Raw genomic sequence first — 13,261 nt, 5'->3', positions numbered from 1 at the left:
TCTATATTCTATTGCATCTGTAAATGATTTAGATTTGGCTGTGTATTATATTTAGCAGCTACTACCAAATCAAGTACATTGCTAAATATCTTGCATATATATATTCTTATATAGCACATGTAGAAAACGCTCAATCAGATCTAAGCTGAATTGCTTAAAAATTGGTTTCTGCCAAATGTCGTACACACTAGATATAATACATTTACTGTACGTTCAGGGAAATGTTTGGTCTTAAGGATAATTTGTAAGGATCAGTGACAAGTAAAGATTTTGTTTTTGGGTACAAAGCTACCAATTCCTTCAGTTTTACATGGAAATGTGGAAAAATTCTTCATTTAAAACTATCTTCTGAGGAAGAACCACAAGGGTATAATTTATTAAATCAAAATGCAAACATCCTATAATAAGATAAATGAATAATCTTTATTTTTAAAGTCAGACGTACATGTACATAATCAACAATGAACATTAGATATTTTACTGACTTACATGTATGTTGGTGCTAGGGGTCATTGTGTAGTGTAGAGTTTGGCCACACTTACACCTCTAGGGAGCAGGTGGGGGCCTCAGTAGGTAGATCTCTAGGGAGCAGGTGGGGGCCTCAGTTGGTAGATCTCAAGGGAGCAGGTGGGATCCTCAGTAGGTAGATCTCTGGGGAGAAGGTGGGGGCCTCAGTAGGGCTTTAACGTTTTATATAGAAATAGTTTGGAAAAAGCTTTAAAAATCTACTCAGGGATCATTAAGATGCAGCTGGCTGAATTGATATACAAATATTCTCTCGGATATCTCAGACATTTAATTTCGTATAAACTATGACCCCCCCCCTCCCTCTTGGAGCTATGGGACACTATTAATAGGGGTATATGTATATTGGTTTGCACATGTACCTGTCTTATATTGATATTACCAGTCAGAATTTGAGGAATTACATAATTGTTTCACCTTGCAGTTGAACCATGATGCCCTTTCTTTGTCTATGCCAGAGGACTCCCCATTGCCTCAAAGGTACCACACCTTGTTTACTATGAAATCATTTGGACCATGTAGTCTGGAACATATATGAAATATTTCAATGTTTGTCATTGTGTGACCTGTGTCGCAAAGCAAAACTCAGCATCTCATTATCACATTAAGCATCTGTGTCTCTATCAGTCATTTATGAGTCCTTCCATCTGTCTAATAAACTACTCTGTGACGTCGCGTCTGTGTTTCTGGTCGGTGTGTGAGAACTCGGTAATGTTGTGTCTGTGTTTCTGGTCGGTGTGTGAGAACTCGGTAACGTTGCGTCTGTGTTCCTGGTCGGTGTGTGAGAACTCTGTGACGTTGCGTCTGTGTTTCTGGTCAGTGTGTGAGAACTCGGTAATGTCGCGTCTGTGTTCCTGGTCGGTGTGTGAGAACTCGGTAACGTCGCGTCTGTGTTCCTGGTCGGTGTGTGAGAACTCTGTAACGTTGCGTCTGTGTTCCTGGTCGGTGTGTGAGAACTCGGTAACGTCGCGTCCGTGTTCCTGGTCGGTGTGTGAGAACTCGGTAACGTTGCGTCTGTGTTCCTGGTCGGTGTGTGAGAACTCTGTAACGTTGCGTCCGTGTTCCTGGTCGGTGTGTGAGAACTCGGTAACGTTGCGTCTGTGTTCCTGGTCGGTGTGTGAGAACTCAGTAACGTCGCGTCTGTGTTCCTGGTCGGTGTGTGAGAACTCGGTAACGTCGTGTCCGTGTTCCTGGTCGGTGTGTGAGAACTCGGTAGTGAGAACTCGGTAACGTCACGTCTGTGTTCCTGGTCGGTGTGTGAGAACTCGGTAACGTCGTGTCCATGTTCCTGGTCGGTGTGTGAGAACTCGGTAGTGAGAACTCGGTAACGTTGCGTCTGTGTTCCTGGTCGGTGTGTGAGAACTCGGTAACGTCGTGTCCGTGTTCCTGGTCGGTGTGTGAGAACTCGGTAACGTCGTGTCTGTGTTCCTGGTCGGTGTGTGAGAACTTGGTAACGTCACGTCCGTGCTCTGGTCGGTGTGTGAGAACTTGGTAACGTCACGTCCGTGCTCTGGTCGGTGTGTGAGAACTCTGTAACGTCACGTCTGTGCTCTGGTCGGTGTGTGAGAACTCGGTAACGTTGTGTCTGTGTTCCTGGTCGGTGTGTGAGAACTCGGTAACGTCGCGTCTGTGTTCCTGGTCGGTGTGTGAGAACTCGGTAACGTCACGTCCGTGCTCTGGTCGGTGTGTGAGAACTCGGTAACGTCACGTCCGTGCTCTGGTCGGTGTGTGAGAATTACTGATGAATGTCTTGCCGTTTGTTACAGTGGTGCTTCCTTCGTGACCATGCTGAAGAACCTAGGTCCTGAGAACTCTATGAGCCTGTTACTGTTCATCCTGTTGGAGTATAAGATTCTGGTTCACTCTCTGCGGCCAGCGGTGTTGACGGGGGTAGCAGAGGCAGTGGCTGGGGTAAGGGAGACACGTAGAGTATATTTAGTGTTTTACCTGCATGCAATACATTTACAGTGATAATACACACTAACTATATAACTATAAAATCAAAGTGTAAATGAAATCACATTAAAATATGAAATCCACATCCTCCCCAATCAGAGTGTATACTTAAGAAACTCCCTGTGATGTGTAATATATGCTTGTTGTATTTTCAGATGATCTTCCCCCTGCACTGGCAGTGTGCATACATTCCTCTCTGTCCGCTGGGGTTATCTGACATGTTGTCTGCCCCCGTCCCGTACATCGTAGGTAAGGTTCTAGAGTTATCTGCCCCTGTCCCGTACTTTGTAGGTAAGGATTTAGGGTTATCTGCCCCTGTCTTGTTCATTGTAGATAAGGATCTAGAGTTATCTTCCCCTCTCCCATACAATGTAGGTAAGGATCTAGGGTTATCTGCCCCTGTCCCGTACATCGTAGGTAAGGTCCTAGAGTTATCTGCCCCTGTCCCGTACATTGTAAGTAAGGATCTAGGGTTATCTTCCCCTGTCCTGTACATCGTAGGTAAGGTTTTGAGGTTATTGGACATGATATCGACTCCCTGTCCTGGATGTTGTAGGTAATGTTTTGAGATTATTATACCCCCCGCAACAAGTTGTGGGGGGGTATACTGGAATCGGGTTGTCCGTCCGTCCATCTGTAGACGCAATGGTTTCCGGACTCTAAAGCATTATCCTTTCCACCTACCATCACCATATCATATATATGGACTACCCATGGGATGAAGATGTTCCCTATCGATTTTGGGGTCAAAAGGTCAAAGGTCAAGCGCACTGGACATCGAAGTAGCAATATCGTTTCCGGGCTCTAAAGCGTTATCCTTTCCACCTACAGTCACCATATCATACATATGGACTACCCATGGGATGAAGATGTTCCCTATCGATTTTGGGGTCAAAAGGTCAAAGGTCAAGCGCACTGGACATCGAAGTAGCAATATGGTTTCCGGGCTCTAAAGCGTTATCCTTTCCACCTACAGTCACCATATCGTACATATGGACTACCCATGGGATGAAGATGTTCCCTATCGATTTTGGGGTCAAAAGGTCAAAGGTCACGTGCACTGGACATCGAAGTAGCAATATGGTTTCCATTTAAATTCTTTAATGGCTTTTTTCATCGCATGGAGATGCTGTGTTCCTAGATACCTTTTGGATCATAATACTGAAGTTTTACCTATTACCAACACCCTTTGGGAGATTGGGGTAAGCGGGGGGTATTCTTAGTGAGCATTGCTCACAGTACCTCTTGTTGGACATGATATCGACCCCCTGTCCTGTATCTTGTAGGTAAGGTTTTGAGGTTATTGGACATTATATTGACTTCCTGTCCTGGATGTTGTAGGTAAGGTTTTGAGGTTATTGGACATGAAATCGACCCCCTGTCCTGGATGTTGTAGGTAAGGTTTTGAGGTTATTGGACATGATATCGACCCCCTGTCCTGTATGTTGTAGGTAAGATTTTGAGGTTATTGGACATGATATCGACCCCCTGTCCTGTACGTTGTAGGTAAGGTTTTGAGGTTATTGGACATTATGTAGACCCCCTGTCCTGGATGTTGTAGGTAAGGTTTTGAGGTTATTGGACATTATGTCGACCCCCTGTCCTGTATGTTGTAGGTAAGGTTTTGAGGTTATTGGACATGATATCGACCCCCTGTCCTGGATGTTGTAGGTAAGGTTTTGAGGTTATTGGACATGATATCGACCCCCTGTCCTGTATGTTGTAGGTAAGGTTTTGAGGTTATTGGACATGATATCGACCCCCTGTCCTGTATGTTGTAGGTAAGGTTTTGAGGTTATTGGACATGATATCGACCCCCTGTCCTGTATGTTGTAGGTAAGGTTTTGAGGTTATTGGACATGATATCGACCCCCTGTCCTGGATGTTGTAGGTAAGGTTTTGAGGTTATTGGACATGATATCGACCCCCTGTCCTGGATGTTGTAGGTAAAGCTAGAAAGGATATGTGGTATGTATCAGCTGTTGTGAATGAAACCCTGATATTGGGACTCAATCTCTCTAATTATCCACAACATACATACATCTATATGCAGTACCTTGTTGGGGAAATTCTAGATGAAGGGAGTACTTGTGTTGTAGTTCTAAGGACACTTGCTACAAACAAAAATATCTATGCATGGGTTGATATATATTTCTTGGCTTATTTTGGTTTTAATTAATTAGCACTAATATCAAATTCCTAAAGTTTAAGGAACTTTCTAATTTCTGTGAAGTTCAAAAGTTGAGATATACATATATTACCCCTTCCTATATAACTCCATCAAATTTTCACCCACTTTATAAGACATACATGAGAAGTGAAGGACAAAATTAAGATTCCAGTATGGTAAAAATGTGTTCATTTTACTTATATAAACATACAGGCAAGTTCTGTGTCCATTTTCATCATTTCTGGAAAAAAATTGGTAGAAAGTATCATTAAGTGAAGTGAAATTTCTATCTTCTCTGAATGATGAATGAAGTGAAAGGAGAATTGTGTATAAATATCAGTGAGGAATAACCATCAAGTAGCATCGGTAGAAGGTGGAGGATGAAAAACTGACAAATTGCGGTTTTTGTGTTGTAGGGATTGATTCCAGATATTTCGATCTGTACGATCCGCCCTCAGACGTCGTTTGTGTGGATCTAGACACGGTCACTATCAGCCTGTAAGTCAATACTTCTGTTAATGTTATACTGAATGTGAAAATCAGTCTCTAAGTCAATACTTCTGCTATACTGAATGTAAATTTGTTAAAGATTGGATCAGAGTTACAGTGATTGCCTTCACATTGAAGTATATATGTTGCTTATGATATTTTTGTCACTTTAGGCCAGAGGACAGGAAAGGTGTAAATTACAGGAGCTTGCCAAAGGTAATTCAAAGATGATTGCTAAAGCTATTATCCTCACAGAAGTTGTAAAGACTCTACGATGAGATGTTTTTGTTGATGTGACAATTGAAGTAAGAATCATGACAAGGGTGATTTATCAATAGAGAGGTGACATTTTTGAAATACAAATGTACAAATTTTATGTCATCAATCTTTATCCCCCCCCCCCCCCCCCCCCCCCCAATAAAACCTCAGTGACCTTGACCTTTAATGTTTTCACTCGTCATTCAATTCATTGTGTATTCTATATTTTATAATCCTCCATTCATAACTTTTTACAATCTCCATGCAATGCCATACATTCATTTGATATATATATATATATATATATATATATATATATATATATATATATAATATACATGTATGTATGCAACTTTGGTTTTATTTTTATCTTGGTGCTTATGGGATTTTCGTTGACTTCCTATTAGTTCTTTCATCCTCGGCGGTCGTTCATCGTTTGTCCTGCGTTTACTCCCTATTCATTCAGGGTAGTAGAGCTGAGCAGTGGTAAGAACATTAATATATGCGGAACTCTTTTGTCCACAGAGGTAGATTTATCCAGTGTATCGTTCTTTTCAACAGAAGCCTGCCCGGGTGCTACAGGACACTCTCCATAAACTGTTTGATGAACTGTCCACCAGACAGGGCCTCGGGCACAACATTGACGAGGTCAACTTGGAGATGGGCTCCATCGACACGGACTTTAAACGCAAGAGGAAAGAGGTACAACAAATGTTTTATGTAACAAGTACTGTGTTAGTGTAGCAGTACTGTGTTAGTGTAGCAAGTACTGTGTTAGTGTAACAATTAGTGTGTTAGTGTAGGAAGTACTCTGTTATTGTAATGATTGGAACATCACAAATACTAAAGGCATGTATTTATCTTATTTGTCACATAGCGCTACTGTAACACAGTGATATATATTTTATATACATACTAAAGATTAAAAATTTGAGAACTTGTAATGCATACATATGTTTTAAAATAACTTTTCCAGGACCTTTCTTTGCTAGTTGAAAGAAAGGTTTGTTTATATTTTACATCTGATTTCCTACATATCCATTTCATGATATTCTTGTTACAGTATGTGTATTCTGACCAAAAAGTGTAACGATGCATCATTTTCACTATTAACCATCGGATTTGTTTTATGTTGATATGATTTTAAAGGTCCGTGGATTCACAGCATGTTCTTGGTAATGCTGAGGTCTTCCTGGTTTCTTGTGTTTTTATTACTTTGAATAAAATTATTTTGTAAACAAGGCATTGCATTTGCAAAATAAAAAAGAAGAAATAATCATTGAAAGTAAAATTGATGCATGATGACCCCTCCCCTACCCCCACCCACAGAACTGAATTTAATATGACTTGCCTTGCGTATACTTTTGTCATGGTACTTCACTCTAACAAAACTGAGTATGCTTCTTTGCAATGCCATTTTTGACTTCCTCCAAAGTTTGTTTTTTGTATTTTACTATGTAAATATGGTGATTTTTCCTTCTATGGAAATGGACAAATTAAAATACAAAGTATGCATTCTGTTTTTGATATTTCTGTTGTGTATTATATGATAATGGGCTTTAGTGACTGTGGAACACTGATCTGTTGTAGACTCTGCTCGAGCTGTCCATTCAGGAGGCTCTACTGAGATTCATGGCCTGTCTCCTGAAGGGATATAAAAACTACCTGAAACCCATCACGAAGGCCCCCACGGAATCCACCACCGACCCCGCCTCCCTGTTTGATATACAAGGTATTTATCATGTGAACATTGCTTAGTGATTCATGAACATAAAGGAGTGTATTTATTGTGTTCAAGGTATTCATCATGTGAACATTGCTTAGCAATTCATGAACACAGAGGAGCTCAAAAGCTGTGTATTTAGCCCGTCTTTCAGCATAAGATTGCTGTGGCAATTTTGATTTAAAATATGCTTTAATAATGTGCATAGTTTATGGAATTGTGATATGCATAAATGGATGAATTTCAACTTATAGATGATGAGAAATTTAGGAAATCAAACATTGTAGATGATGAGATATTTAGGGAAACAAGTGAAGATGACATTTTTCACGGTTGATAGAGTTTATATGCTTACACTGTAATTCCCATGAAATGACCTGCGGTGAGTTGTTAAGGTCTGTCATTGTGAATTTGTTTGATTTTCACTCAGGATTTCTACGAAGCAGAGACAAGGCCAATCTGAAGTTTTTCCAGCAGTTAGTGAAAACGCAGACCTTTATCAGTTTTATTTCTGAGAGATCATTTGTGTCAGATAAAGATGCCAGCATCGCATTCTTCGATGAATGCATGGAAAAAGTCAGTACATTATGTTTTAATCTCAGGTTCAGGTTTAACAATAGACAATGTTAGGGCTATTCCAGAAATAAATACATGGGGGGGTCGGGAGGCACCTTTTGTATATACCAAGCACCCATAAAAAAAAAATAAAAAATTACCCCATGACCCATCAAATTAATAAACTCATTTTACAATGACCCATCTAAAAAAAAAAAAAAAACTAACCAGACCCACCACAAAAATATTTTTAAAAATGAAAACGGTACAAATCTCGCGAGGTTTTCGGGACAAACATTCTAGTCAATGACGCGGTAATGCCTGTGCGACATTGTATCACAGTAGCTCTGAAGAAACGATGTCACATCAACAATCAAAGGCATCTATTGCGGGAATGTTGGAAAGATTGGGAGTCCAAACGATGCTATTATCATGAAATGGGTATGGATATGTTTTTCCACGAATCGTTCGTCTTCTAATGGCGCCCGCGCCCGGAGGCCTCTATATCACCATCACACCGACTGATAAATATAACGCATCGGTACCCTCGTATAAATCAACTAAGGTTTGCCTATTTTTATTAGAAAACGGAATACCTATTGGTTTCAAAATATTCCCAAAATCGATGCACTGTAAACTGTAATAATCTACAGAACAGAGTTCGCCGCTATCACGTCCAAAGGGACCCTACTAAACGCGCCTTTAATTTGAAGAGTGCCGTAATGGAAAGTTATGCGCTGCAAAGAGCGACAACTCGAATAGTTCGATGTTACTTCCGATTTCGGATTTCGAAAGCAGCATTTCGAAAGCACGTTTTCAATTTCCCCTCCGACGTATTGTAACCAACACGACAAGAGCGACAATAAAAATATTCTGAAAACTCAACACCCACGTGGCACAAAATAAAACAATAGAAACTACCCACTACCCATAATAAATATTTTTTTAACAGTCCAACCACGGACCAATTAAAATATGAAAAAATACGACCACCCAAAAAAAAAAATATCATTTGCCGCCCGACCCCCCCATTTGATCATTTCTGGAACAGCCCTTACTGATATCATCATATTATTGTTAAATTATTGGAGGTTAGGTTATAAATAGTTTTGAGAGACTAAATGAACTTGAATTTTTGTCATCTGAGAGTGTAACTTTTTTGTGATATTTTTTATTCTCAGGTGGATGAAACAAAGGATGAACCTAAACTTATTGACATAGATGAATCTCAGAACAGGTATCATGTACAATGGAGATGTAATCTTACTTACATGTAGCTTTCATTTAATTGTAGCAGTAAATGGGAAGGAAAAAAAAATCAGTTTCAAATTACACTGTATCTCAGACTGGTTTAAACTGCACGCATTTCTTTCCTGGTCTTCTTCATACATAGTGGGAGATGAAGTTAAAGAGTTGGCTATGCTGAAATGTTTTTACTCTTTAAACAGAAATTGAGAGAGAGAGAGAGAGAGAGAGTCGGAGAGAGAAAGAGTCGGGGGGGGGGGGGGGGGGGGATGTATTCAGTACTAATTAATACATGTATTAATGCCAGGATTGTTTTTTTTTTTTACCAGTGAAAGAACTGTTTTTATAATGCCCCCAGACCCAGCTGGTTTGCCAGAAGGGAAGACGTACAGGTGAGTATTCTGTGTAGGCGATAAACTTTGAAAGGAATGGAGGATATTTTCTGTATTCTGGTTTACTATGATATTTCTGATTTCAGCTATAATGGTTTCCCCGAGTTGCGTTCAGAGTTGTTTTTAAGAAAACAGATCTCTAATGTATCACTGAATGAAAAACCTACGAAAAGTACACATGAACCACTATCTCGCAGAACCAAGCAGGAAATACGGTCTGCCCAAAAGGTAACAGCTTGTTTCAGTCAATTTTCAAATAAATTTTGGTGAATGTTGTCACAAATGATTTTTTGCAGAAACACTGGTCACTTTTAAAATATAAATCTTGTCATTGTGCTCAATATTGTTTTATACTGATGTGACTTTTTCAGATGGCACATCAATATGCAAATGACCCTCAGTTATGGGCAAAGTAAGTAGAGAATACAATCATTTTGATACCTGTAGTGTGTACTGGGTTATTTTTGTCTTGTGTTATTTTCACCTTTCTAGACTTGTGGATGGTTTCATCCCGTTTTGATTTGTCCAGACAAAGTTTCGTTAAAAGAGAAATAAGAGAGAAAACAGTTTTGCCCAGTCTTAAATTCGTCCACTGACAATGAGGGCGAAAATAAAACAAGGGCGAATATTTCCTTGTATTCAGTATTTCTTGCGCTTAATGTAAAACAACTGTTTTTTCGCGAACGAGAAATTTTTGCTAGAATAGCGAGAACCTATTCATCACGAATATTTCTTGCAGTGAACCACTCTCGTAGTTTATTGGGATAATCTAAGTCACGAAAATTAGTCACCGTGAACCAGTTTACCATTGCTAAATCGCGAAATAAAGTAGTAGTGAATAAAAGATGATTTACAGTCTATGGAAAAGATTCTGTAGGACTGTTTGTGTACTTCATTGTATAGTGAAACACATTTAAATACAATCTGTGTGTGATGAGGAATACTCTTCTCTGGAGGTGAATTAAGGGTGATTGGGGTGTGGATTTATTAATGTCACATTTCACAAATGCATGGAAGAAATACGTTGTGTATCCATGGATATTGTAGATGTTTATCTCGATGTTACTATGGATATTGTAGATGTTTACCGTATATACTCGCCTAAGGTTATTTTGTAGGAATTTGCCATTGACCCGCTTGTAAGTCGGTACAAATTTTTGTCAGAATCGGTTGACAATTTCAAGTCAATGCTCTGTGTTTTTACCCATGTTTCAAAAAATATTTTGAGAAATTAATGATTATGAGGTGCTCAATATCCAAGCCATATCTGTTTGGGGTTTAAACGCAACCCTTGATCTATTATTGGCAATGATCACTTGTTTACTTAAGCAATTATGGTCTCCTAATTACCAGTTAACTTAGTGGCACGCGCCTCGCGAAAACTGTTATTGTGGGATTCCGGTATAATTCATTGTATCAACAATCGAGTTTTTAAGAGTCAAGAATGATGATCTAAATTATCTGTTAACAATATTCAATCTTTTATGAAATGTATTTCAGCCGGTATACATATGAATATTTCAATATTAAATCGGGTTCGCAATTCAATTTTACCGATAAACGATAGATTAGTTAAATTGAATGAAAGAATTAGTTTCCGGTATGTAAATAATTTTTAAATAAATAATATACACTTAACTAGATAAAATTATGAAAATATGTAAATACTTGTTCGTTATACATAATTTTAAAATACATAAACAATACGATGTGGGTAGATATTTGTGACCAATAATCATTTGTGTGGTGTTCCACGATAATCGTTGGAGTTGTTTTAAAAACACTACATTACGCCACCCAGAAAAATACCAATTTTCTTAGGACACGCCTATAAGTCGGACATAGAGTTTTGGACCAAAAATTGACTCACAAAAATCCAACTTATAGGTGACTATATACGGTATCTCAATGTTACTATGGATATTGTAGATGTTTATCTCACTGTTACTATGGATATTGTAGATGTTTATGTTACTATGGATATTGTAGATGTTTATCTCTCTGTTACTATGGATATTGTAGATGTTTATCTCTATGTTACTATGGATATTTTAGGTGTTTATCTCTCTGTTGCTATGGATAGTGTAGATATTGTAGGTGTTTATCTCTCTGTTACTATGGATATTGTAGATGTTTATCTCTCTGTTGCTATGGATAGTGTAGATGTTTATCTCTCTGTTGCTATGGATAGTGTAGATGTTTATCTCTATGTTACTATGGATATTGTAGGTGTTTATCTCTGTGTTACTATGGATATTGTAGGTGTTTATGTTACTATGGATATTGTAGGTGTTTATCTCTCTGTTGCTATGGATAGTGTAGATGTTTATCTCTCTGTTACTATGGATATTGTAGATGTTTATCTCACTGTTACTATAGATATTGTAGATGTTTATCTCTGTGTTGCTATGGATATTGTAGATGTTTATCTCTCTGTTACTATAGATATTGTAGATGTATATCTCTCTGTTGCTATGGATATTGTAGATGTTTATCTCTCTGTTGCTATGGATAGTGTAGATATTGTAGGTGTTTATCTCTCTGTTACTATGGATATTGTAGATGTTTATCTCTCTGTTGCTATGGATATTGTAGATGTTTATCTCTCTGTTGCTATGGATATTGTAGATGTTTATCTCTATGTTGCTATGGATATTGTAGGTGTTTATCTCTGTGTTGCTATGGATATTGTAGATGTTTACATGTTACTATGGATATTGTAGGTGTTTATATTACTATGGATGTTGTAGATGTTTACATGTTACTATGGATATTGTAGGTGTCTGCTGAGCCACTGCTACAGCCTTTGGTTCATACACCTGCCAGCGTACATCGACCAGACCAAGGCGCTCCACAAGTGTATGAAGGAGGCGTACGATGTGCTTCAGAAGATGCAGCTGGCCAAGCTACAGCCTCCTGATGAGGTTATTACAAAATATTTACATTTTACCTTCTGTAATGTCTTCACCAATTGAAATGATAGCCATTTCCTCATGAATGTGAACAATGTGTGATGAAACTTGATATTACACATATGTAGTATGACTATTTTAATGGCTAGAATGTTTTGACAGAAATAAAGATAAAATATATGCCTCGTTCACACGGATGCGCATTAAATTTTACTTCGCATCAAATTTGATGCGAAGTAAAATAATGCGCATTAAATTAATTCGAATTAAATAGCATTCACACGGTGGTAATATTTAATGCGAAGTAAACTAATGCGCTTTAAATTCATATGCATCTCTATTAAAGGGTGCGCGAAATAAATTAAAGAATAGACTATTGAAAATTATTTTCATAGATATTTTAATGAATATTGTGTAGATACAGAATTCTTTGTTCAAAATGCTATATACATGTAATATACTACATGTTTACAATTTACATGCATAACTGATCTACACATAAGGAGTTTTGTCGTGTTTATTTATATGTTCCCAAGAAATTACTTCTTATTTCCTCTGATGACCAGCATTCAATCTAGACAATATATTGTTTCATCATGGGCCCAATTTTAAAACTTCGGAACGTCTTTTTCACCATTCCGCTGACTACTGTTGTGACGTAATTTTTAATTACTTATACGTATTATAAGTCTACTACGGCGTCATATGGTATTAAAAATTAACAATGAACAGCATATTTGTTTTAAGAAATGTAAAAAAGAAAATCATATTATCACTATTTTAAACATTTTTATCATATTTAAAAACAATTCCTTCCACATGTATTACTCAGTATGCCTATGCAGAGCACAGATTTACGTCTGACATTATCTAATGACATGCTGTTTGTACCTGTTTTTAGTGATTATTATAATTTTGCTTAGTTTTTCGTACAAAACGGACATTAATATATATAGCTGACCATGGGTATGATGCATGTGACCCAAATTTGGCATTATGCATGCGTGTACATTTAATACGAATTAGCTTCGCTTAG

The 13,261-nt window shown here is 38.1% G+C and overlaps 1 protein-coding gene across 4 annotated transcripts in view; it reads left to right on the top strand.

Annotated features, from left to right (window-relative positions):
* Nucleotides 1–13,261, top strand: part of LOC125649148 (C-myc promoter-binding protein-like) — a 57,665-nt gene that overhangs the window by 20,134 nt on the left and 24,270 nt on the right. For 3 of the 4 annotated variants that reach the window (XM_056165842.1, XM_056165841.1, XM_056165843.1), the window contains 14 exons: nucleotides 950–1,005; nucleotides 2,292–2,436; nucleotides 2,637–2,730; nucleotides 5,068–5,149; nucleotides 5,314–5,356; nucleotides 5,960–6,100; nucleotides 6,375–6,401; nucleotides 6,989–7,130; nucleotides 7,552–7,697; nucleotides 8,858–8,913; nucleotides 9,251–9,313; nucleotides 9,400–9,541; nucleotides 9,685–9,725; nucleotides 12,093–12,237. In XM_056165842.1, coding sequence (XP_056021817.1) covers nucleotides 950–1,005; nucleotides 2,292–2,436; nucleotides 2,637–2,730; nucleotides 5,068–5,149; nucleotides 5,314–5,356; nucleotides 5,960–6,100; nucleotides 6,375–6,401; nucleotides 6,989–7,130; nucleotides 7,552–7,697; nucleotides 8,858–8,913; nucleotides 9,251–9,313; nucleotides 9,400–9,541; nucleotides 9,685–9,725; nucleotides 12,093–12,237 — 1,323 coding nt within the window. The remainder of the gene's footprint in view (nucleotides 1–949; nucleotides 1,006–2,291; nucleotides 2,437–2,636; nucleotides 2,731–5,067; nucleotides 5,150–5,313; nucleotides 5,357–5,959; nucleotides 6,101–6,374; nucleotides 6,402–6,988; nucleotides 7,131–7,551; nucleotides 7,698–8,857; nucleotides 8,914–9,250; nucleotides 9,314–9,399; nucleotides 9,542–9,684; nucleotides 9,726–12,092; nucleotides 12,238–13,261) is intronic. The other variant, XM_056165844.1, reaches the window with a different exon arrangement.

Source organism: Ostrea edulis, chromosome 5, assembly GCF_947568905.1.
Source record: "Ostrea edulis chromosome 5, xbOstEdul1.1, whole genome shotgun sequence".
Taxonomy (NCBI): domain Eukaryota; kingdom Metazoa; phylum Mollusca; class Bivalvia; order Ostreida; family Ostreidae; genus Ostrea; species Ostrea edulis.
Note: the sequence above shows the minus strand (reverse complement) of the source record. Positions and strands in the feature narration are given on the sequence as shown.